Source organism: Vulpes vulpes, chromosome 3 (genome assembly GCF_048418805.1).
Source record: "Vulpes vulpes isolate BD-2025 chromosome 3, VulVul3, whole genome shotgun sequence".
Classification (NCBI taxonomy): Eukaryota; Metazoa; Chordata; class Mammalia; order Carnivora; family Canidae; genus Vulpes; species Vulpes vulpes.
The window spans coordinates 87019818-87044412 of NC_132782.1; the positions used below are offsets into that span (position 1 = coordinate 87019818).

Genomic DNA, 24595 nt, shown 5'->3' on the forward strand with positions numbered 1-24595 from the left:
GGGTCTCTGGAGGAAATCAACTCTCTTCTGACATATACCTCCTTGAGAGATACTATCCCGTGATCTTCCTTGTTGCTCTCCATCTTATTGTGGTTTGCACTGAGAGAGGCCCTCTGGTCCTACATCAGAGATGGACTTTGTGGTCTCTTTCTTAACCACTGTTTATTGGCTTTCTGTTGAGGGATGCATTGAACCGCTGAGGTTTTGTTTTTCTAAAAATCTAGTTGAATTTTCTTTCCTTCTTTTTTTTTTGGTTTTGTTTTGTTTTGTTTTGGCCTCCTGACGTTATAATTTAGTCAGAACTCAGCTGCATGGAAGGCAGTTGCACGTGTTCGTTCCCAACCAGTGAGCTGGAGAAGGTGCTTCCTCAGACCATCCTGTATAAATACTATGAACGGAAAGCTGAAGAAGAAGTCACTGCAGCTTACGCTGATGAGCTCGTCAGGTCAGTTCTCAGAATTAGAAAGTGTCATCTGTCACCTCATTGCCCATTAGAAAGACTGAACACTTTCATCAGAGATAAACATTCTGTGACAAAGCTGGATCTTCTAGGTCTTCTGGCATTGTCTTCGGAGCAATAAGGAAATATTATTATTATTGGAAATATTTACATTTTACTACATTCCTTGGTACCTCTTCATCACTTGGCTTACAGATACAATCATTTCGCATGGGTTGGAGGATGAAGGAAAAATGATGTGCAAGTTGTTCTTAGAAAGATAGGGGGTCTATGTTTATTGAGTGGTTTGCGCTGAGATAGGACCCAAATTGGCAGCTGCACTGGATAAGAGCCAGTACAAAGGAGAGCCTCAGTGCGTGTTTTAGTTAAAAGTAAGGAGATATGGCTGTCCATCTTAAAACTCCGTTAGTATGAGCAGTCACATGGAACCAATTTAATATTCTGAGTAATATTCCTTCTACTGTTTTGATTGTAGATGCCCCTCTTGCAGCTTTCCTGCTCTGTTGGACAGTGATGTGAAGAGGTTCAGTTGTCCCAATCCTCGCTGCCGAAAGGTAAGGAAGCAAATTATTTTCTAGATTCATTTGAATTTTGGTGTTGTGGACTATACTAATGGCCAGATACCTGCTGGTTATCTCCGTGCTGACCCATGAGAAGGATTTGTGTGTGTTCCTTTTCATGAAAGTAAATGAAGATCAATACTTTGTGAATCATGGTTGATATGGTTACAGAAATGGGGGCCACCTGTGGAATTCCAGTCACAAAGCTCTAGATTCCTCTTGTATGCCTTCTTTCTATAAGGGCAGATGTTGTAAGGTAAAATGTGAAGGGTTTTTTTGTTTCTCTCAGTGTGCCAGCATTTTTCTTGGTTGTTTTTTTCACTACCGTGTTGTGTTCAGATAACCTTCCCCGTGTGCACAGACACACACATACACTCTCTTCCTGCTGTTTTCAAAGTCCAGGCAACACTCCTTTGGTTGAAGGCCTGGGCATCATGGTCGCATCTGTTGCATTGGGTAGATTATTCACTAACTATTCTTAAAAGAACTGATTGTGTTGGGTACCAAAGCCATCCAGTCACCTTCCTGCTGAAAATCTTCTTTAACTAGATTCTTCTGTGAGCTAAGAATGTCTTAAAATGTGTCAGCTAATTACAGACTACTGTAAATAGTTGACAGTTTTTACTAAATATTAGCATCAACCTAGATAAGTATGTTTTAAGTCATTTTTCTAAAATAGCATGACCGAGGCATCTGGGTGTCTCATGCGGTTAAGCATCTGCCTTCAGCTCAGATCACAATCCCAGGATCCTGGGATAGAGCCCTACATCAGGCTCCCTGCTGAGCAAGGAGCCTGATTCTCTCTCCTCCTGCCCCTCCACCTGCTTGTGCACATATTCTCTCTCGAGTAAATAAATTTTTAAAAAATTTAAAAAATAATAATAAAATAGCATGACCAGAGTTGAACATTGTAATATCTCTGCCTTACGAGGGAGTGAAGAAACAAAAGTAATCTTTGGGAAAGGAGTAAGAAACTATAAACTAATGTACTAAATTTTATTCTTTCGTTTTCAGCATTCACATTTCTTTTAAAGTCTGGGCATACTCTTAGAACTGACATGTCCGTTTAATAATTTGTCCCTACCACAGGCTGTTGGCTAAAACAGCTGTCCCAATTGTCTCTGACTTTTGGAACTAAGTGAAATACCTAACCACCCTGAGCACTGGAATGCCTAGAGAAGCAGTAGCCAAGGGAAGGAAAGGCAAGGGTGGGAGAAGAGTGAAGATACTGGAATATTCTAGATCTGAGGAGCAGTAGCGTTCTGAAGGCTCACATGCTGGATGGGGCTAGGTTATATAGGCCTTTAACACCAGTCTAAGGTGGTGGAGGGAAGAACAGCAAGGGAACTGATGTAACGAGATCTCTGGCTGTTGTGTAGTCCAGGTGAGAGGTGCACATCACTGCCACCTCCTGTGGAGTCTCCATGAATTGCTAAGATGGAGCTGGGAACTACATTTCCTCTGAGGATTCCAAATTAGTCCCTACCAGGAAAAGTACTCATAGACAATTTGAAATGTCAAAGAGAAGGTGAGGCCATTATTCTCCAGAGACAGTTAACAGGCAGTGATAAGGGCACAAATGCGTCTGAAACAATGTCCTGTGAGTGTCTTCAGAACATCAAAATGGAATGTCAGTGAAAGTGTTCCAATGGCTTTTAAGATCTGAAGCAAAGACATTAAACTGTCAGCTTCCTCTCTGTGGAAGGGATATACATGCCTTGTTGAACTTGGAGGTGGCCGTGTAGCTTCTTTTGGTCAATGAAATGTTAGTGTGGATGAGGTCAGTCTCTTGCAGAAAAAGTGGTAAAAACATGATTTGGGATGGTGTCAACAAGGATGGTTGTCAACAACAACAGTAGGTAGTCTCAGACCCTCCTTTCCCAGCCCCCTATGGAAACACTGATCAACGGTACATAGACCAGTTTCCTTTGTGAAAAATTTAGAAACCAGTTAAGAGGTTCCCGCATTCCAAATAGTTCAATAGCCAGCTGCATTGAAGCCTGTAGGAAAATTCATGGAACTCACTTGCCAGAGCCCCTCCCACCTGCATGTGCAAGAAACCCCTAAATCCTAGCTCCTCCCCAGGGGAGGGAAAGGGAAGACTCAAGTATAATCTAGCTTTCAGACATCTTGGGCAGCTACCTAAGGGGCCGGCTTTGATCTTTCTTGACCCTAAAGCACTGACAGGAAGGAACACCAGGACTCAGGAGATTGCCAAGAACAAAGGCAACATTTATTTACTTGTTTGTTTGTTTTTTTTTTTTAAGTATGCTCTATGCCCAACATGGGGCTTGAACTCCCAACCCCAAGATTCAAGAGTCACATGCTCTACCAACTGAGCTGCCAGGTACCCCCAAAGACAACATTTTAAACTAACATACACTTGCCCACCATTGCCCTTTCTCTGTTTATTGTGGAAAGAACTGGGGAAAACCCCAACTCCTGGCTTCTCCCTGAGGAGGGAAAAAGTTGGACCAGGTGTCTGATGTTCTGGCTTTGGGGAGTACTGCCTAAAGGGCTGATTATTGTCTCACCTGACTCAATGCACTGACAGGACCCTGTGTACTCTAGATGCCCGGATGCGTCTGAGAATACAAGAGAGCTGGGAGGCTTGCTGCTGCCCCCCAAAGGACCCACAGTTCAGACAGAGGCAGCGATTGATACAACTTGGCAGCTTCTCCCTCAGAGAAAGGAAGAGTGGAGCATGCATCCAGTGTTCTAGCTTCTGGGGATAGGTTTTTGAAGGAACTGGTTTCTCTCTTGCCCACCTCAGCACTGATGAGACCAGCCATTCTCTAGATGCCTGGGGGCTCCTGAGAACAAAAAGGAGTTGGAACCGCTTAAAACAGCTCCAGAGTACCTGCAGTACTATATATAGACACCAGAGGGGAAAAGATTATAAATAGCTCCTGAAAAAAAAGGGGGGGGGAGGCAAAACTTCTCTAATTGGAAATTTACACACATTAGGTCCAGAAAAGACACATCCAAAATAAAGGCCCCTGGAATCTGTAGTTAGGCTGATTGGTAAAGATCTTTCCCTATACAAAGCCAGTATGTAAAGACTGGAACAGGTGACTTTCTTCAAATTCATGGACCCTACCACAAAGCAACAAGACACACAGAAGAAAAATGGACAACCAAAGGAACAAAGTAGATCTCCAGAAAGGACCCGGAAGAAAAAGAAGTATGTGAATTACCCGACAAAGAATTCAAAATAATTGTCCTAAAGATGCTCAACAAGTTCAGGAAAATGATATGTGAACAAAATGAGAATATCAACAAAAAGAAAATACTGTGAAAAATCAAAATTGGAGCTGAAGAATACAATTACTGATAGAGGGATCTAGAGGGATTCAACATCGGATGTGACCAAGCAGAAGAAAGAACCAGTGAACTCAAAGACAGGTCATTGAAATTATCTAGTCAGAAGAACAGAAAGAAAAAAGAAGTATTATGAAAAATAAGGAAAGCTTGAGGCACAAATGGGAAGGACATCATCAAGTGAACCAGTGTATACACTGCAAGAATTTCGGGAGAAGAGAGAAAGAGACAGAAAGCTTATTTGAAAAAATAATGGCCAAAAACTTCCAAAATCTGGAAAAAGAAAATGGATATCCTAATTCAAGAAGCCAGATAGGTCCCAATTAGAATCAACTAACACAGTGTATTGGAGAGTTGATATTGTTAAAATGTCATACCTACCTGCCCATGCCACTTATAGATTTAATCACAGTCTATGAAAATCCCAACTGCTTTTTTTTTTTTTGCAGAAACAGGAAAAAAAAAAAATCCTGAAATTCGTAGAGAACTGTCAAGAATCCCAAATAGCCAAAACAATTTTGAGAAAGAAGAACAAGGCTGAAGGCCCCTTACTTCCTGGCTTCAAAGCATATTACACAGCTACAGTAATCAAAATAGTATAGTACTGGCATAAAGACAGAACTGTCAAGAATCCCAAATAGCCAAAACAATTTTGAGAAAGAAGAACAAGGCTGAAGGCCCCTTACTTCCTGGCTTCAAAGCATATTACACAGCTACAGTAATCAAAATAGTATAGTACTGGCATAAAGACAGACCTACAGACCCATGGAACTGAACAGAGAGCCCAGAAGGAAGCCCACACCTATGCAGTCAAGGGCACCAAGATTACACCATGGGGAAAGGTCATTCTGCTTGACAAATGGTGCCTGCAGAGGAATGAAAATTGGATGTTATCATATACCACAAACAAAAATCAACTCACAATGGATTAAAAACTAAAACATAGGAAACTTCCTAACCTTTGGTCTCTGCAGTGATTTTGTGGATATAACACTAAAAGCACAGACAACAAAAACAGACAAATGGGACTGCATCAGATTGAAAATCCTTTGCACAGCAAGGAAACCATCAACAATGGAGAGGTAGCCTATGGAATGGGAGAAAGTAATTAATTAATACTACTTAATTAATACTAAATTAATACTTAAGGGTTAATATCTGTAATACTCTGATAAAGAGTTAATATCTAATACACAGCAACTCCTATAATTCAATAACAACCAGAATTAAGCCAATTAAAAAATGGGCAAAAGAGTTGAATAGACATTTCTTCAAAGAAGACATACACATGGCCAACAGATATATGAAAAGGCACTCATCATCACTCATCATCAGGGAAATGCAAATCAAAACCACAGTGAGGTCATTTTACACTTACTAGGATGCTCACTATCACAGAAAAGGAAAAAAGAAAATAGTGTTGATAAGGATGTGGAGAAATTGAAACTGTTGTGCATTGTTGATGGGAATGTAAAATGGTGCATCCCCTATGGAAAGCAGTATCAAGTGTCCTCCAAAAATTAAAATTAGGGGCGCCTGACTGGCTCAGTTGGTGGAACATGTGACTCTTGATCTCAAGGTTGTAAGTTCTAGCCCCACATTAGGTGTAGAGATCACTTAAAAATAAAATTCTGAGAAAATTTTTGGGGGGAAAAGTAAAATCTTGGGGTGCCAGGGTGGCTTGGTTGGTTAAGTATCTGCCTCTTGATATCAGTTCAGGTCTCAATCTCAGGGTTGTAAGTTCAAGCCCCACATTGGGCTCCACACTGGATGTGGAGGTGGGGGATGGATAGATAGATTGATAAAATTTGTTTTAAAAATCAAGGAATAGGGCAGCCCGGGTGGCTCAGCGGTTTAGCGCCGCCTTCAGCCCAGGGCCTAATCCTGGAGACCCGGGATCGAGTCCCACGTTGGGCTCCCTGCATGGAGCCTGCTTCTCTCCCTCTCCCTCTGCCTGTGTCTCTTTCTCTCTCTCTCTCTCTCTCTCTCTCTCTCTCTCTTTCTCATGAATAAATAAATAAAATCGGATCCCTGGGTAGCGCAGCGGTTTGGCGCCTGCCTTTGGTCCAGGGCACGATCCTGGAGACCCGGGATCGAATCCCACGTCGGGCTCCCGGTGCATGGAGCCTGTTTCTCCCTCTGCCTATGTCTTTGCCCCTCCCTCTCTCTCTCTCTCTCTCTCTCTGTGTGTGACTATCATAAAAAAAAAAAAAAAAAAAAAAATCTATATTTAAAAAAAATAAAATAAAAAATAAATAAATAAAAACCAAAAAAAAAAAAATCAAGGAATAAAACTGCTATACGATCCAGCAATCATACTTATGAGTATTTGTCTATTGAAAACAGGTTCTTGAAGAGCTATTTGTATTCATGTTCATTGCATTATTGTTCAGAATAGCCAAGATATGGAAGCAACATAAATATCTATCCGTGGATGAATGGGTAAAGAAAATGTCTTTCTATACGATGGAGCATTAGTCAAGATTTTAAAAGAAAGAAATCCTGTCATGCTACAACATGGGTGAACCTTTAGAACGTTATGTTAGTGAGATAAGCCCTTCACAAAAAGACATACCATATGATTCCATATACTGGAGGTATGTAGTCACTCACAGAAGCAGAAAATAGAATGGTGGTTGCCAGAGACTAGGGGAGGCAGAAAGAGGGAGCTCCCTTGCAATAGATGTGGAATTTCAGTCACCTGAGATACAAAAGCTATTGTATGCATAGTTAGCAATACTGTACTCTACACTTGAAGATCTGTTCATCGGGCAGATTTCATGTAAAGTGTTCTTTTTTTTTTTTTAGGATTTTATTTATTCATGAGAGAGAGAGAGGCGCACAGACACAGGAAGAAGCAGGCTGCATGCAGGGAGCCTGACACGGGACTTGATCCTAGGTCTCCAGGATCACACCCTAGGCCGAAGGTGGCACTAAACCGCTGAGCCACCCAGGCTGCCCTAAAGTGTTCTTTTAACACAACAAAAAAGAGAGCTGATGGTTCGTTGTGTCTTTTTCTTCTGCCAAGATGAACATGTAGAAATAAGTCTGTTTTGAGCTACTGAAGTTTGAGTCTATTCCAACAACATAACCCTAGCATGTCCTGACTGATACAGATCATGAGAACCAAAATGGATGATGGGGGTGGAGAAAAGGAGCAGATTTGAAAAGTAATGGGAAGATAGGATTAGAAGGAGAAATTCTGACTAGAGGTGGGGAGAAGTCCAGATGACTGACTTCTCTGGTTTGGTCCACTAAGTAGGTAATGATGCTATTCATATAGAATTACAAATAGAATAGAAAAAGAGGGGTGTCTGGGTGGCTTAGTTAAGCATCCAACACTTGATTGGTTCAGGTTGTGATCTCAGGGTCATGGGATCAAGTCCCACATTGGGCTCCACACTGGGCATGGAGCCTGCTTAGGATTCTCTCCCTCTCTTACCTCTCCCCTCTCCTCTCTCAAAAAAAAAACAAAAAACAAAAAAGACAAATAGAAAAAGATTCCAGGAGAAAAGAAATTCGGTTGATTCTGTTTTAGACATGTAGAGTTTTGAGGATGGAGGTACTCTATGTGTATGTCTTGCTTATGCCTAACACATAGTAGGTGCTCAGTAATTACTTAGAAAGTGACTGGGGTCAGGAACATGAGGCAAGACGTAGCCTAGAGGAAAACTTTGTAGTCAGGAGTAAGAAGCATTGGAAGGAGGGAACCTGGTGACAGGGAATGAGCTGGGAGCACAGAAAGCCTATGGCAGGGCATCCAGGAAGTAGATCACAGGAGTTAGAGTGCTTATAGCATTTTGATTTAGAATCAACTCAAATTCATTAGATGAGTTTGGGGAAATTCTTATCATTAAAGTTAGTCCTAATAAGTTCAAATTTTATATTTCCATATATTTCCATTTATGTCCCTTAGTAACATTGTCCAGTAAAAAGAATGCATCATAAGATGTTCTCAATGAATTGTGCTTCAGAACTTGACCATCCCTGAAGATGAGAGCATCCACATTCTGGACACTTTTCACCATTAGGGTAAGGTTTGCAGAGTTTATTTAGCCCACCATGAAAAATAAAGTAAAACTGTCTTGGGAACCTGAGGCAGGGACAGAGAGGGTCCTTCACCAGGAGGGGAGAGCTCACTCACCTCATTAGAACCAAGCTGGTCCCTCCTTATTAGGTGCTATGGAGAGGAGTCACCACGAGGTGGCACTGGTACTCCACGAACAGTTCTCTGGAGCATTTCAGAAGTATGTCAGTCAGCAAGACACTCTCATAAACAGAATTCTTTTAGGCTTAGTACCAAAGCAAACCACTATGTGCATTCAGAATTTAATAGCAGAGATGTCGTGTTTTTAGAACCTATGCATTTACCTTTTCAATTACACAAATTCTCCTTATGACGTCGTTTCTTTTCAACTAGGTAGCTAAACCAATTGTTAATCCTTGAGGATTGCTAATGTTTTAAGAAAGAAGCCACAAACTGATTTTGGCCCATGTGAGACTAAGGGCATCTGCTTCCTCATTGCAGTGTCTTTGCCAGTAATCTAAACTCTGGTTAGATTTCCAGGAACTTATCACTCCAGATGAGGCGTTTATATTAATGCATTATCTAGAGGCAGGCTTGAATGCCTGGAATCATTCCTCTAAAATCCCTTAAGAGAATAAGATACTGTATCTTTGATGAAATGGGGAGAGAGTCTTTGTTTCATTGATATGATGGAATGCTTTTGTCAAGGCCCTCTGCGCCCTGTGTGTTCACAGATAAAGGGTTCATCCAGTTTGTTTTCAGCATGCTGTTTTTAGGAACGAATTGAAAATGTTTGGTGTGGGACTGCAGAGTGTTAGATAAAAGGAGATTTGAAAGCAGTGCTTCTGGAATATTTATTCTGAGGGTCAGAATTTCCCTGCTGAGTCTTTTTCTACCTTTCCAAAACCATAGCTTTGCTCCATAAATTCAGAGGTTTGTACATGGAGCTTTCCAGAAAGGTGGCCAGAGCTACAAGGTGGAGGTTTAAGTCTATTCATGAAGTAAGCGCTAAAGGAGGGAAACCCATTGGGTGTAAGACTTCAGGCAAAAAGAACTGTGAAGGACACCTGGCTTGGTGTTCCTTAGTGAAGCCAAGAGAGTGAGTGTGGCTGTACAACCACTTGTCTCTTCCCAGTGTCACTTGTACTTGTTTTCCTTTGTCTTTCTCACCATTTTTCCTTGTGTTTCTCATTTCTCTTCCTTATTCTTTTTCTACTGTTTCCAGGCCCTATCTTATCCTTTGTAGCATTCAGTGTTACCGACTCTACAGCAGTGAAATATAACCAAAATTCACATCTGCAGTGAACCAGTTTGTTGCTAAAAAACAGGCATCTGCAGCCGCCTACAGTAGCTGAATGGCTGCGTGCAGAGAATGTCAATGAGCCTAGACCAGCTGTCAGTGCCAGGGCGGCTCCAGCTGTGACAGTGGACGGTTGGCACTTATTAGCAGCACTATAATTTGAGGCCCAGCCAGTCAGCTGACTCCTGTGCTGAGCACAGGCATTTACATTTATCTAGATATGAATGAAGCTTGATCCTCTTGTCCCCACTATCAGGGAGGATCTTTATTCAGGAAGTTATGTTGACAAGAACCAAATGGGTAACAAAAGGATTTTTAAGTCCCAGAATGAGGGCTTATTCACTGGCATGGAAGTCCATGCTTCATAATGCAAGTCCACAAAAGAAGTGGGGTGGGGTGGGGTGGGAATTCCCTCTCAGGGATTTGGCCTGCCCCTACTCTCAAGGTGAATCACTTCCTTCAGAGCTGGAGGGTTTTGGCAAAACAGCTTAAGACCGCAGGCTGCGTGGTATGCACCCATGTTGGATAAGTACCTCACAGGGCTCTCAGCTCTCTGTGTTCCCCACAGCCACCCGAAAAAAATGGCCATGGAGGTGTGGAGTGATAGTATCTACCCAGTGGTGAGAACCCAGAGGGAGGCTTCCCCGGCTCAGACATAATGCCAGAGTAGATCCTAAGCAGCATCCCTGTGAGCCATCCTCCAGTCAGGCACAGAGCAGAGCTGGCATCGTGGCAATGAGCTTTCAGGATCTAACTCTATTTTTGACTTAATGTTTTTGTCACTTTTCAGTTTTTAAAATTCCTCATAGCAAACAGCATAGTGAATGTGTTCATCATTGGCTTTTTGATCCTTAGGAGATTCTGGCTGATAATTCATAACTTGACATCTTAACACATCTAACACTAGGAGTAGAGAACCTGATTCTCTCAGTGTGTGTGTGTGTATGTTTGTGTGTTCCCAAGAATAAAAACAACAAAAGGCAAAATATTGCTTACCTCTTTTCCTTCCCAACCATCCCAATAAAAGTCCTACTATAAATACCGTATCTGTTGTTTGCACACTTATTCAAAAGGGAGATAGACATCTACCTAAGGGGAGGAAGGGTAAAATATATATATATAAGTACATAGGAGGCACCTGGTTAGCTCAGTCAGTAGAGCTTGCAACTTTTCATCTTGGGGTCATAAGTTTAAACCCCTCGTTGGGCGTAGAGGTTGTTCAAAAATAAAAAAATCTTTAAAAATATACGTATAACACACATATACACAAATATATACCTACAAGTAAAACACAAAAGCTAATATGAATAAAACATTTATTTTTGCTTCCCTTTAGCCCTACAGGAGTAGTTTTTATTCTTATATTTCATGTTTTCTGTCACTTGATATTGGGCACTGAGTGGTGAAAACAACCTCCTCTCCTTCCTGGCCTGCCTTAGAGGAGGCTAGGAGGCTGGTAAGGGGGCACCAGCAGTGCCTCCAGAGCTGCCCCTCCAGGGGGCTGGCGCAACCCTTAACACTTTTCCCCTGGAAACTCAGGTTAGCACTGCCTCTCCAGCAGGCAGAAGAGTGCATTTCAGAGCCGAAGTGGTCCAAGACAGGCTGAGCTGTTGGTGTGGACTTGGGTGTTCACTTCTTTTCTCGTCTCCCGCCCCCCCCCCCCCCCCCCCAGGAGGTGAGCATTACTTTCTTTGCCTTGTCCCCAGAGAACATTCTGGTGCTTCTTTTCTCACCCAGGGAAGCTACTCTAGATAGTTAAAATGTTACCCCCTTCCAGGAGACAAATCACAGAACTTCTTGTTGAAAATGAAGAGGCTTTGTGTCCCTCCTCTGTCAGCAGTGCTCAACCACTTATGCTGGTTGTGAGTGTTGAGATTTCTATTGAGGAGCACTGTGTGAGAAGTATTCACTGACGTGCTGTTCTGGACCCAGCACTGGGCTGGGCGCTGCAAAGCTGCAAGTGGCAAGGTGCCTATGGCCATTACCTTTGCTACAGCTCAGGAGACAGTCTGGCGTCATGGGGAACACAGGAGATTTTGATATTAAACTGGCTCATGCTTTCCTTCCAGCTCTTCCATTTCTTGGCTTTGAGACTTAGGGTAAATACATCTCCTCCCTGAGCCACAGTTTTTTCATCTGTACAGTGAGAATGTTTGCACCTACCTTGCAGACTACTGGGGAAAGTCAGTGATGCGTCCACTGGGTCTCATAAAGTGAGGGCAGAGTAGTCAACAGCCTAAGATAGGAGAAGCATGTGCTCCAGTGCCTGCACATCTGAGGTCAGGAAACGGCTGCCGCACAGGAAAGGTGGAGACTGATGCCAACAGTGCGTGCAGGTGAGGAATACCTAGAAAGGAGGACCCTCTCCCAGATTTGTAAAATCTGCATGTGTGGGATTCCCCTAACATGGGCAGATGTAAGGTCCCATGAGGAACCAAAAAATGACTCCTCACGTGCCTTACTTAGCCTTTCAGATCATGTACTCAGAAAAAAAATTTTTTCTAAAGATTCTATTTATCTATTCATGAGAGAGACAGAGAGAGGCAAATACATAGAGAAGCAGGCTGTCTGCGGGAAGTCCGATGCGGGACTCAGTGCCAGGACCCCAGGACAATGACCTGAGAGCCAAAGGCAGACACGCTCAACCACTGAACCACCCAGGTGCCCCGAAAACTCATTTATTACTAGCATGCCACAGTGGAAAGGGGATAGGTTTTTTAAGCTAAATTTTGTGCTAGGGATCCCTGGGTGGCGCAGCGGTTTGGCGCCTGCCTTTGGCCCAGGGCGCGATCCTGGAGACCCGGGATCGAATCCCACGTCGGGCTTCCGGTGCATGGAGCCTGCTTCTCCCTCTGCCTGTGTCTCTGCCTCTCTCTCTCTCTCTCTCTCTCTCTCTCTCTCTCTGTGACTATCATAAATAAAGAAATAAAATAAAATAAAATAAAAAATTTGTGCTAATACTTTCTGTAAGAAATGGTAGCTGTCACTTCAGCCCACATCATTCAGGTTCAGAGAAGGACCTACGCTACCTTGGGGAGAACTGTGTCCTAATGAAGGCTACCCATGGGTCTGCCCTGTGAGTCTCAGTTGCTTGGTCCACAGCACTGCTGTGTGACGACCTCTTTTTGGGTTTCTCATTTATACCTTTTTTTATTTATCCCTGTCTGAAAGGATTGGCATCTCAGGGAATAATATTTAAAGAGATGAATGTAGGAAGGACCTAGAAAAACGATAGTACTTTTTGCTAGAGAACTCAGAATTAGTCACAAAGTGAAGATGAAAAGTCCATGGTTAGTCTCCATGACTCACGGGTTATGTTTTTTGTCTTCTTGGGAAGGTGCTCATCTTTGAATCTTGACCATTCCACCAACCCCTATTGTAGCAGGCAGGCCTGGAGGTCAGGGTTGCTCACCTTTCACTGTCCTTGTACTAAAAGGACATATTTCCTTGTCTCTCTTTTGTTTGAGTTTCTACTAAGATACATTGTCTGTGGTATGTAAAGAAAGAGACCCTGAATTAACAGACTTGTATGGGCACTTCAGCCTAGCCCTGTTCACAAACCATATAGGGATCATAAGCTTTAAGTGCCTCTTTCTGGAAACCACACATTATTTGTTTAGTGCCTTCATATGTTTTGTTAAAATAACTTAATGGCTTTTGTGTGTGTGCCTGTGACCTCATCAAAGGAGAGATGCATTTTGATTCACAGTGTTTAGAAACCTCATGTTAAAAAATCCCTCAGGAATTGATATCTACAAAATATCTCTTTATAGTCATTTGCCATTTTTTTTAATCTATTCACTAATTGTGTGACCAGGTGTCAGCATTTTGATTTAATTTTTTACCAAAAAAAAAAAAAAATTTGTTTTACCAGTTCTCATTGCAGTGTCCTTGGGAGGAGTATGTGTGTGCATCACACGTGCATGTAATGCATGTGTGTGCATCTATATGTTGGAGCATAACGCCTTCATGTCCCCTCTTTGCGTTCTCTGCACAGAACACTGCAGGGCTTCCACCCTTGCAGGTAGAAGAGAAATTGTTGCTATGGTAATAACAGAGGCATGAAAACACCCCATCTCCCTGTGGGTGTCTGTGTCAGGGAGGAGGAATGTGGGCAAGGGAAACAGGAGCAAAGAGGAATGCTTAAAGCATAGAGCAGAGCTGTTGCAGGGTGGAATTTCTCATGTGTGCTGTTGGATTCAAGGTCATTTTCCTATTGCTGTGTAGTGCCTGAGCAATGTAAATGGTGTTTTACCATTCAGTGTCCTCCCTGACTTTGAAACAAACATACAGAGAATGAGAAGAACCTCTGTCACCTCTCTAGTCCCCAGAGGCTGCATGGCCGCCTCCAGGACCACGATTAGAAATGCGTGTCGGTATCTGTCTGCCAGTTTACTGTTTTAAGTGGGATTAACCGCCCATACCCGGCACCCATTGCCCTTCATCTCCACTGTCACAGGAGCCAGACCTGCCATCTCTCGAAACTGAATGGCAGCTATGTGCTCTGTATCTGCACCACATATTAATGCTCCATGAGTAAACAAGCTCAGAATGACCTTGGTGACTAGGATCAGTGCTGACAAACTAAGTCCAGTCTGCCGAGGTCAGGGTAAGAAGCACAACCACAATTCTTGTGTCGTTCTATCAGAAAGAGCAAAGGTGGTCGTCGGGGTCCTGTGAGATGGGGGTTTGGTACCTTGTTAAACAGGCAGATGTTGAGGGGCATGCCAGTAGAGCTCTTACCAGTAGTCTCTCTTAGGGACTTCTGCTCCTTCTCTGGTCAGTCACAGCTAGCAGATAACAATATCAGGAGTCAAATCCAGGGATGCCTTACTTGGTATTGTGCAGCTTTAGGTGTGATTTGGGTATGTTTGGTTTTAGGAGTCCTTATCTTTTGGAGATACTAATGAAATGATGTGCCATCTGAGATTTGCTTTAAAATTACACTGGGCGGGACCCCTGGGTGGCTCAGCGGTTAAGCGTCTGCCTTTGGCTCAGGGTGTGATCCCAAGATCCAGGATCGAGTCCTACATCGGGCTCCTCTTGGGGAGCCTGCTTCTCCCTCTGTGTGTCTCTCATGAATAAATAAATAAAATCTTTAAAAAAAATAAAATAAAATTACACTGGGCAAGAGGATGGGAGAGTAGATGGAGTACAAAAAGTTGATTGGCCCTGAGATGATCCTTATTAAGCCTGACAGATGGGTATGTGGAGACCCATCACTCATGTTTATTGCCTATTTTTTATATATTTAAATTTTTTCTTAATAAAAAGTTAATTTTAAAAATACCATACTAAAAACTAGTTTCGCTTAGCTTTTCTTTATCTGTGTTCTTACCTACTTCATTGCTTTGAAGGCCTCTTACTCTTGGGAACTGGAAAGACCCTTACTCAGGTGTCCAATTCTGTAGCATAGTCACTTTTTTTTTTTAAGAGAGGAGTAAAATTTGTTACATAATAGGAAAAATGTCAGCAGCTCTTTGTGGGAAGATGAAAGGGCTGATCATCTTGGAGGAGGGAAGGCTTAGTGTGTGTGTGTGTGTGTGTGTGTGTGTGTGTGGTTTCTCTGTTCTTGTAAGATTCTTCCGTAGGAGTGGTAGGGACCTACTGTTTTCCAGCTTCCTTGAATAAAAAGACTTCAGCTACCCAGGAATTCAAGAATCACTCCCAGGAATTCCAAGATCACTAGACTATAATGTAACCAGTGAAACGGGTTCTGGGAACCTGGGGCCCTGTGCCAAGGCCCTGCTGGAGGCTTTTGGACAACTTTGGATAGACTCCTTTCTCTGGAATGACTTCCAGCATGTGGTGCAGCTTCAAGGCCAGAGAAGAGACCAGATGACCTTTCAAGTGTCCTTCCAGTCCAAAGTCCCTGGTTTCCAATACTGAGGGTTTTCAAACTGGTGTTGGTATTTGCTTTTCAAAGAGAGACAGGCTGAGTTTCTCATATCAAATCCCTATAGCCTCATAAAAGCACTTTTCAGTTTTATTTTCCATCAGAAATTCCTATGAAAAGCATTTGAAGTTTCAAAAGTTCCCTACACCCAAGAAGCTGATTGAGATTTTAGCCCAGAGAGTGATGTAGATCACAACTTTTTCTTCTCTTATCTTTGACTACAGTTTTCCTTTTCCCTTCCTCTCTCCTCTTCAATGAGATTTTGCTGCTCCAAACATCTCCAGTTGCCACAATCTTAAGCTCCCAGCCCTCTCACCTCCCATAAAAGCTGCCGCCTCTTCTCTCCCAGGGCTGGTGCCCACTCTGACCTCCCCTTAGCTCTCTCAGCAACAGTTTTCTCTCCAGGCAGGGGTTACCCCCACCCCCTAGCCTCTGTCACCATGGCCCTGTCTGCTGTGCAATTCTTCTTTTGAACTCACTCCTTCCTAAAACTTTTGCCTTGCTATAGTTGCGTGGAAGCCAATGAGGCTCTTGCGCCCCATTCTCCCTACATTTCTTCCGTCTCCCTACATTTCTTCCGTCTTCTCTAAACATGTTCCTTAGCTGCTCGCTCAGCATAGGCTTGCTCAGCATACAGGCTGATGGACTTTGATTGGAATTTGGTCATTTGTTTAGCAGATTTTTTTTTTTTAGCATTACTATGTCCGAAGAAATACAAGAATCAGTGACAGCCCTACACTGAGATCTAGGTTGGGAAGGCCAGCTCCTTGTGCAGACAGCTAAGTAGTAGATGGTGATGGGGACTACTGGAGGGAGCCAGGGGAGGGGACAGTCTGGAAACACTTTGTGGGAGAACTAGATCTTGGCCTGACAGTTCTAACAGGTAGACCAGTATTCCTGGCCAGGGAGTGACTCAGAACTATTCAGAGGTCAGCCAGTAGATGTGTGTAACAGAGCAGGAGAGAAGTAGATTTCAGATAGAAAAGGGCTTTGCAAAACAGGGGCCTGACTCTCGATCAGCCCCCGCACAGCTCTTGTGACCCTGATGTAGGGATGATGTAGGAATGGTATGATCAAAGTGCTGGTGGGAGGATGGGCCTTGTAGAGCCATGAAAGAGGGCATGGGGGTGGGGAGAGACTGGAACATCTGGTCACTTCTGGTGACCTAGCAACCTGAGACCTGGGAATGCACAGTGGTCTCATGGTCCTTGGTTAACAAACCCTCCAGTCCCAAAGCCCATTTGTACAGTGCTGTGGACATGTGCTAGCATTCTTTTAGTCTTCTCCAGAAGGCCTCAGTGTGAGTGAATTGGCCTAGGGAAACACCAGTCTTCTGTGGCTGACTGGGGTGCCAGGCCAGAAGGGAGAGGCAGCAGCAGTTAAGAGTGGTGGTAGAGGCAGACAGTCCAAGGCTGGCAGTGGACACATCCCAGGCACACATGTGCAGGAGGCCGGCAGTCCCTGGAGTACACCCCCCTCTTGGTAGTGGAGGTGGGATTGGGGGTGCTGTGGTAGAGGGGTCCACAGTGCTGGCTACGGCAAAACCAGATACATGGCTCCTCCTTTAGTGACTGCTGCTTTGCTACATTTCCAGCTGTTTTTTTAGTCCTTGGATGCTTTAAATATGGAAGAAACCATGTAACCATCACAAGTTTTTCCCCACCTATTTAAAAAAGGCTTGTTTTCCAGCTGAAAGCATGTTGGATAAGCTTAATTTCTCTCGCTCAGATAAGCTTAATTTCCCTAACTCCGATGTGCATACAGAGAATTGCCTAATTCTCCTTTTGCAACATGTTTTCCCAGCTGCTGTGAGGCCTGTTTTTTTTTTTTTTTTTTTTTTTTTTTTGCCTGTGGGCCTCCTGACAGAAATGCAAACAATTTAAGGCCCTCTGGTACCAACTGCTGTTTGTTACCCCAGGGACTTGGATATTGGTGTGTTTTCCCAGGAATGTATTTATCTGGAGTCAGTGGCTACTCCTCCATCCCTCTGAGCCATGCAGGAGACAGGGAATGGCCTGGGCTGGGCTTCAGCAACAGCTGCAGCCCCTCCTTCAAGCAGGGTCACCTCCATGCCCAGCTCCAGTCCCACAACCTCATTGTGCGAGGAAATGAAGCTGTTCCTTGGATGCAGTCTGATTGGAACCATGTTTTCTGGGGCACCTCTGCTTAGATCTTCCAGCAGAACACAAACGGCCTTTTTAAACCTTGTTTTGTAAAAAGTGCATCTCCACCAAAATAAGACTTGACACTCTTCATAAATAAACACATCCCTTTGCAGGCAGAGCAAGGAAGGAATGCATCTGGGAGCAGTTTGGCTGGGGTTTGCTTTTCCCCTGCTGAATGCCTGGCGTGCACTGTCCATCCAAGGGTGGCTGAGAGGAGAACACTCTATTCTATTGCTGCCAAAACCACAACAAATGACAACTTTCCGTTCTGTCATCTCTCTCAGCTCCACTGCTAGGCAAGCAATTCATTTTTCTACCATAAAAGGGCAATGAAGCTTGTGTAGAGCCGTGGTTCTTCTGCACTGCAGTGAGAAAGCAGAAGACAGCCAGGGAGAGAGCACAGCGGTGCTTTTGCTGGGCACACCTCCTACTTAGGCCAGGCTGCAGGGTGGCGGCAGTAGTCAGAGCTGAGAGTGGGAGGCATGCCATCTGATTGGGCAGGGTGAGGTCAGAACAGGCGTGGGTATCCTTGGCATCTTATGCTCATATGGTGGGACATATGAATGCGTAGTTCAAACCCTGTTCGGAGAAGCTACGCTGAGCCTGCCTACAGGTAGTTCTGTAATACTGGCATCTGGTTTTCTCAATTTGTAATTTCAGGTGCTAGATTTATAAAGGATACCTGGGAGACCGTATAGCCCCGACACCTTCATTGTGGAGATAAAAGGAAGAGGTTAATATAGCTTGAGGAAATTATCCAACTTCTGTCTTTCAGTTATACATGGGCTCTGGATTCAGGGATAGCTCTCTTAACTGTATATGTTCTCAGTTGTCCATCCGTATACAGTTTGCCTCTGTTAATGGTGGGCCATAGAGACCCAGACTAATAGAAATACAGTTTTGTTCTGTTTTAAGATTTTATTTATTCATTCATGAGAGAGACAGAGAGGCAGAGACCTAGGCAGAGGGAGAAGCAGGCTTCCAGCAGGGGAGCCCAATGCAGAACTTGATCCTGAAACCCCAGGATCATGCCCTGAGCATCCCGAAATACAGTTCTTAATTGGTGGGTTTATGTGTCAGTCAGCCAGAGCCTTCCAAAAAGTATCTATCCTTTGTAATGTTGTTAGCTGTAAGATTCATGGACTCTAGGTGATTGTAAATAAATGTTCAGAATCATAGGAGTAGGTAGAAAGCAAACTTTTAGCTATTTTGACAACATTAAAGTGGCTACAAAATTCCCACCCCATAACAGCCTGGTGAAGAAACCAGAATACCATCTCAGCATACATTGAGCAGGAGCCCCATGCCACAATATGGCCGCCTGCGCAGACCTCTGCCCTGGGCCTCTGCCTTCTCTCAGAGTGCCCACTGCCCTAGAAAGAGCATGTTCTCAGATTGAGCCAGGAACTGTGCCCACATCTTTTTGCCTGGCTCCCATGAAAGTTTTCCTATAAAGAAGGACTAAGGACTAAGTTTTGTCATTTATACTTACCTTAACCCCCCTTTTTTTTTTTTTTTTTAATTTTCATTGATTAGAGTGAGAGGGAGCATGCATGAGCAGGGGAAGAACAGAAAGGAGAGGGACAAGCAGATTCCCTGCTGAGGTTAGAACGCTACTCAGGGCTCAATCCCAGGACCCTGAGATCATGACCTGAGCCAGATGCTTAACTGACTAAGCCCCCCAGGCGCCCCTACACTTACCTTAAGTCTTAACTGTACATCTGATTTCATAGTGGATGCTGGAACTGAACCAGGCACATTCTTCAGGGAATAAAAACCATGTCCAAAAATCTTGCTGATCTGAAAATTTGGGAGGAAAGCAAGGATTTTCAAGTTTAAACTTTATTACCCAAATAGAACTGGTGGTCAGGATAGATTCTCAGCTCATTGGCTCAGAATCAAAAGTTAACTCAGAAGTCATTCCTGGAACTGAGTATCACTGAGCAGAGATGGCAGAAAGAAGTTCAGTATAATGATTCAGTATCACATTCCTAGACCTTGTTGGAAACTATAGGATTAGTTTAAGGACGCCTGAATGGTTCATTGGTTGAGTGTCTGCCTTTGGTTCAGGATGTGATCCTAGGGTCCTGGGATCGAGTCCCATGTCTGGTTCCCCACAGGGAGCCTGCTTCTCCCTTGGCTTGTGTCTCTGCCTCTCTCTTTGTGTCCCTCATGAATAAATAAATAAAATCTTTAAAAATTACATATATATATATATATATGATTAGTTTAAACCTTAATGTTTAAGCAAATAAAGCAATTAGGTAGGCAGTGGTAAAATGGAGTATTTACACAATTCTTTTTTAGCATGACTTGTCTAAATTCTTTTTTTGTCAGCAGTGTATAAATAAATATCTTACTAATCTATTAAAGAACTAATTGGTATATTTTTCCCTGTTACTTCTCAATATCCTCACTGCCGTGGGAATAAACAAAATAACATCCAAAAGAATTTGTCTCCACTGCCCGTCACACTCAGTCTTTGTAGAAACTTTGAAGCCTTTGTTGTCAGCAGCAGCAAGAGAATTTCATCTTACAGAACACTTATTCTTATTAAGTGCAATTTTTATAAGGCTAATTTCTCAAGCAAATAGCATTTCCTTCTTGGATGTAGCCTTTCCCTCCCATCCATCACTGTCTACGCATGCCTGGGCGTCCTGGCCATGTGGTGACCAGCTTAGAGACAGCAGCCTGCTCACTTCCTAATTTGGTCACAGTATGCTTCAGGCAGCCTTGCCAAACTTAGAAAAACACAAACACAGGGAGTAGCTTTGATATAGCAAAGGGGGATTTCCTCTTATCAGAAGACCTACAGTTCGCCTCTTGCTTCCTCTGAAAAGAGGAAGTGACACTTTGGGAGGTTATAGCTCACCCTGAAGTTCCCTCTTTAAGCCGCCTCCTCCATGCTGACCTCTTCCCAGCTCGTTGCTGCTCGTCTCTTCCTCAGCTATCTTAATGCCTCTCATTTGCAGAGTTTAATTTTATTCTTAAGGAATACAAGGAATTTTAAGGAGTAAGGAATTTTCCACTTGAATGTTCATCAACAGGAAACAAGTTAAATATATTTTGGTGCAGGCATACAGTGGCACACACCAGGGGATGGCAGGCTTGTTCTATAAAGGGCACAATAGCAGGCAGTTGAGGCTTTTCTAACCATATAGTCTGTCACAGCAACTCCATCCTGCCTTTGTAGCTCACAACTAACCCTGGACACTGTATGAACAAATGAACATGACTGTGATCCAGGAAGATCATGTTCATAAAAACAGGCAGCGGGTCAGATATGGCCCATGAACTCCAGTCAGCCAGCCCATGGTGTGTACCATAAGATCTAAAAGGATGATATGGGTCCAGTAGTGCCAACAGGGAACTGCACCCAAGATGTTGTTAGGTGCAAAAAGCCAGATATAGAGCAGCGGGTGGGTCTCAGATGAGCACAGGAGAGGTGTGCTGACATGTACAGGAAATCCATGTGGAAAGGCAGTTTCTTGCACTGATCCCCAGGAGTTGCCTTAGTGGAGGCCCACTGGGGGCGGGAGAAGGTTGTGCATCCATTACTCTTTCATTTCAAAAAATAATGCACCCATTTTCATCAACCCCGTCAACGCTGAAATTTTAAAGCAAAGGGATTTTGTTTTGGTTTTAAGGGAACTTGAAGAGTAGAAATGTGATTTTTAAGCTGTGCTTATGTATTTTCAAGCCTATAGCCATTTTTCCTGGATCGTCGTGGGGGCCGACTTCACCTCCCTCAAAAAAAGTGCATGGCCTCAGATTATATGTGAGGTGGTGGGGTTTCAGGGCAAATGAAAAAAGCTGGAACTCGGCAGCTCTGCCTTTCTTCTCAGTGGCCTTTCTGCAGGAGCCCCATCTACAGCACGTGCTCAGGAGCTGCTGGACAGTATATGCAACCAGTGAGAAAACCATGGCCCCAAAGTGAGCCCCATGGGGATAAATACAGCTTTCATTAGTTACCATTCAAGACTGCTTCCAGCTGCTTCCTTTTCCCACAGAGACTGTTTCTGACTCACAAGTAAGAATGGGTTCTGATTCACCTAAGCATTACGATGACCAGTTTTTAAAATGTCTGCCCTTGGTTGTGAAACTAACAGATACAGTTGTTATTTTCCTAGTATGTAAAACAGCTCACTTTTGGTATGCGAGGTACAAATAAAAGGTTTAGTAGCAAATCCTTCTCTGCTTTAAAAGACCACAGTGAAGATAGCAGCTCAGGAGTCAAGAGTGGTGGTCAGCCTTGCTGTGTGGCCCCTCCCCCACCTACCAAGCGACTGTTTCTCAAATAGCTGTTCTAATCCTTTTCCATGTATGATTTGCAGGCTTGTGTGTGGTCATTCAGTTCTATGAAGCTCTTTGCAGGAATGTCGGAATATTGTACCTTTTGAAATCCCCCTTGGAACCCTGGTGCTTTGGGGGATTTGCAGAGATGCAGAAGCAGTCATAACAACGCAATCTTGTCTTCCATGAGGGAGGGCCTGGCTGCCAAACCCAGGGCCTGTTCTGCATCACTTGTCTTGACTTTCCTTTAAAAGCATTAGTGGGAAGGTACCAGTTCTGCTGAACAAGCAGGCATTAGGCATTGCCTCTTATAAGAGAAGTCATTTAAAACATCGAAAATATGTTTGAAAGATACTAGTATACTTTCCTCTGACCTCAATTTCATACACTAGTAACTCTCCAGTCCCAGAGACTTAGCACGGACATGCTCCCTGCCAGGTGGCCAGAAATGTGTGTCCACCCAGAAGAGAGTGCAAGCTTGATTGAGGACACTGGGAAGTTGTGCTTTGCCATACATATTGCCCTAAAGGGAAGCTGCACATTTCAAAAAATAGATTTAAATCTCTTTTTCTCTCCATATCTCTCTTTATCCCTCATCCTTCTCCCTCTATCCTACACACATACTCTATTCCTCCCCTAACAACAACACCTGCACACCACCACCACACCCCCGCCCTCCACCATAGCTCTCTCCATTACTGCTTTTAACCTTGAAACCTCTGTTGTACACTTACGCATCCATCCTGTTCCTACTCTTGCATTATTAATGGGCCTGGAGCAATCCAGCCAGAACGCTGACATTACTAATTACTGCTTATAACCGAGAAGTAAGGAGCAGGGAGTAAAGTGGGTCACAAGACAGTGTCATAACAATAAAACACTGCTGTCGGGCAAAATTGCTTAGTGTCTGTGCTCCGTTGTTCAGGGTGGAGATGGGCTTTCACCACGGGCTGACCTGGTAAAGACCCTGCTGGCGGGAGGGGAATAAATGCTCTTCACCCCAGGCTCTCGCTGTCTGTACATAGGGTTGGAGAAGGAGATTTGTATTGTTTCCATCAGTACAAAAAACATCCGGAATTCTTACTCTAGCCGAACAGCCTTTTGAAAACAGGCTCTTTGCTGTGATGGTACGAGCCAGAAGGAAATACAGCAGAGAGGCAGGGAGAGCGCAGAGGGCTGGCTTTGTCCCCTCAGGGCCACATGCTCTGTGCCTGGATCCACCCTTCACCTCCAGGTGTGAGCCTACCCATCTGTTAAGTCCCCTCCATCCTGACTCGTTGGCAGGTCTACACACTTAGGTGCATTCGTCTGTGCTGTTAGAAGACGTGAGCTTGGTGGACCAAGCACATGCACTTACCTGACTCACAAAATACCGGGTGGTAGAGCATCGTCAGAGGAGAAGGGTCCTGAATGTAACTCTGCACTCAGCTAGCCAAGGCCCTTCCCAACACCTTTCCTCTGTGGAATGAGGATAACACCAGAGCTACTTATTTGGGAGGAGTTTGGTTGCAGAAGTATGTGGAAGACATGTGGGTTGACATGCCCGATGTGAACTGCAGTGGCAGTTTCTTTGAGGTGAGGGCAACACCTCCTCCTACAGCCTGAGTGGTGTTTGTTTCAGGGAACATTTCACTGTGCCGCAGACATTGATAAATTTCAGGCCTTTAATGTCACCTCGGAAACTTGGCCAAAACCTGCCCGGCTTCTGAGAAACACTGACCGTGTCTTCTAGAGGAATAGGAGGTAAAAAGGGATTTTAAAGATGTGAGTAAAATAAAATATAATCAAACTCTGCAGGCATAGGTTACCTGCCCCTTCACATACCACTTTCTAGGTCTGTGCATATTTAAATTATTTTACTCATGTACTATCATGAAATTACAGTCCTGAAACTAGATTTCTTATGCCATGGAAACATTGCTTGTAGAAAGTCCAGGAAGAAAGGAAAACTACTTTGTAATAATATCTTCTAATTTTGTTTAAAAGCATGAAAGACCATTTTGAGAGGACACAAAACTTAGATTTTTCTTGAAGACAGCTTTATGAAAGAGGAATTATTGATCACTTGACAGAACTGAGAGGTGGTAGGTTTCTAGGTGCCCTGCCTCCTGGTCTTGAGATGTTTTTGTTTTGCCTTTCTTTTTTCTTCTTCCTGTTCTTTTTTTTTTTTTTTTTTTTTTTTTTTTTTATACTACAAATGTAGCCAATAGTTGACAGAGTATTGGTGTGAGTCATGGTTCTCAGAACTGAAAGTAAATCCTGTTGCTTTTCCCATGTGTTATACCAGCCAGATGCTGGAAGCAGGCTGTGTGGAATGGCAGGAGTCCCGAGGTGGCAGGGCTCTCTAGTGTGCTCTCAGGTGAGCGTGAGCATGCACACTGATGTCCAAGCCTCGCACCAGGAATTCATTTTTTCACCTTGCTTTCCTGTTCCTCCAGGAAGGATGGAGCCACAGCAGAATTCCATATACCCTGAGCTTTTCAGATCCACTTGATGAAAAAGAGCTCTCTAGTTTCTTTGAACTTTTTTTCTCTCCTCATTTAATCAACATTTGAGGTCAGAGTCTATTAAAT

At 43.7% G+C, this 24595-nt stretch overlaps 1 protein-coding gene across 4 annotated transcripts in view; it reads left to right on the plus strand.

Annotated features, from left to right (window-relative positions):
- The window catches only part of RNF216 (ring finger protein 216), a 160294-nt gene that overhangs the window by 63833 nt on the left and 71866 nt on the right, over nucleotides 1-24595 (plus strand). For all 4 annotated transcript variants that reach the window (XM_026011377.2, XM_026011375.2, XM_072753209.1 and 1 more), the window contains exons 12-13: nucleotides 297-445; nucleotides 936-1014. In XM_026011377.2, the coding sequence (XP_025867162.1) occupies nucleotides 297-445; nucleotides 936-1014 (228 nt within the window). The remainder of the gene's footprint in view (nucleotides 1-296; nucleotides 446-935; nucleotides 1015-24595) is intronic.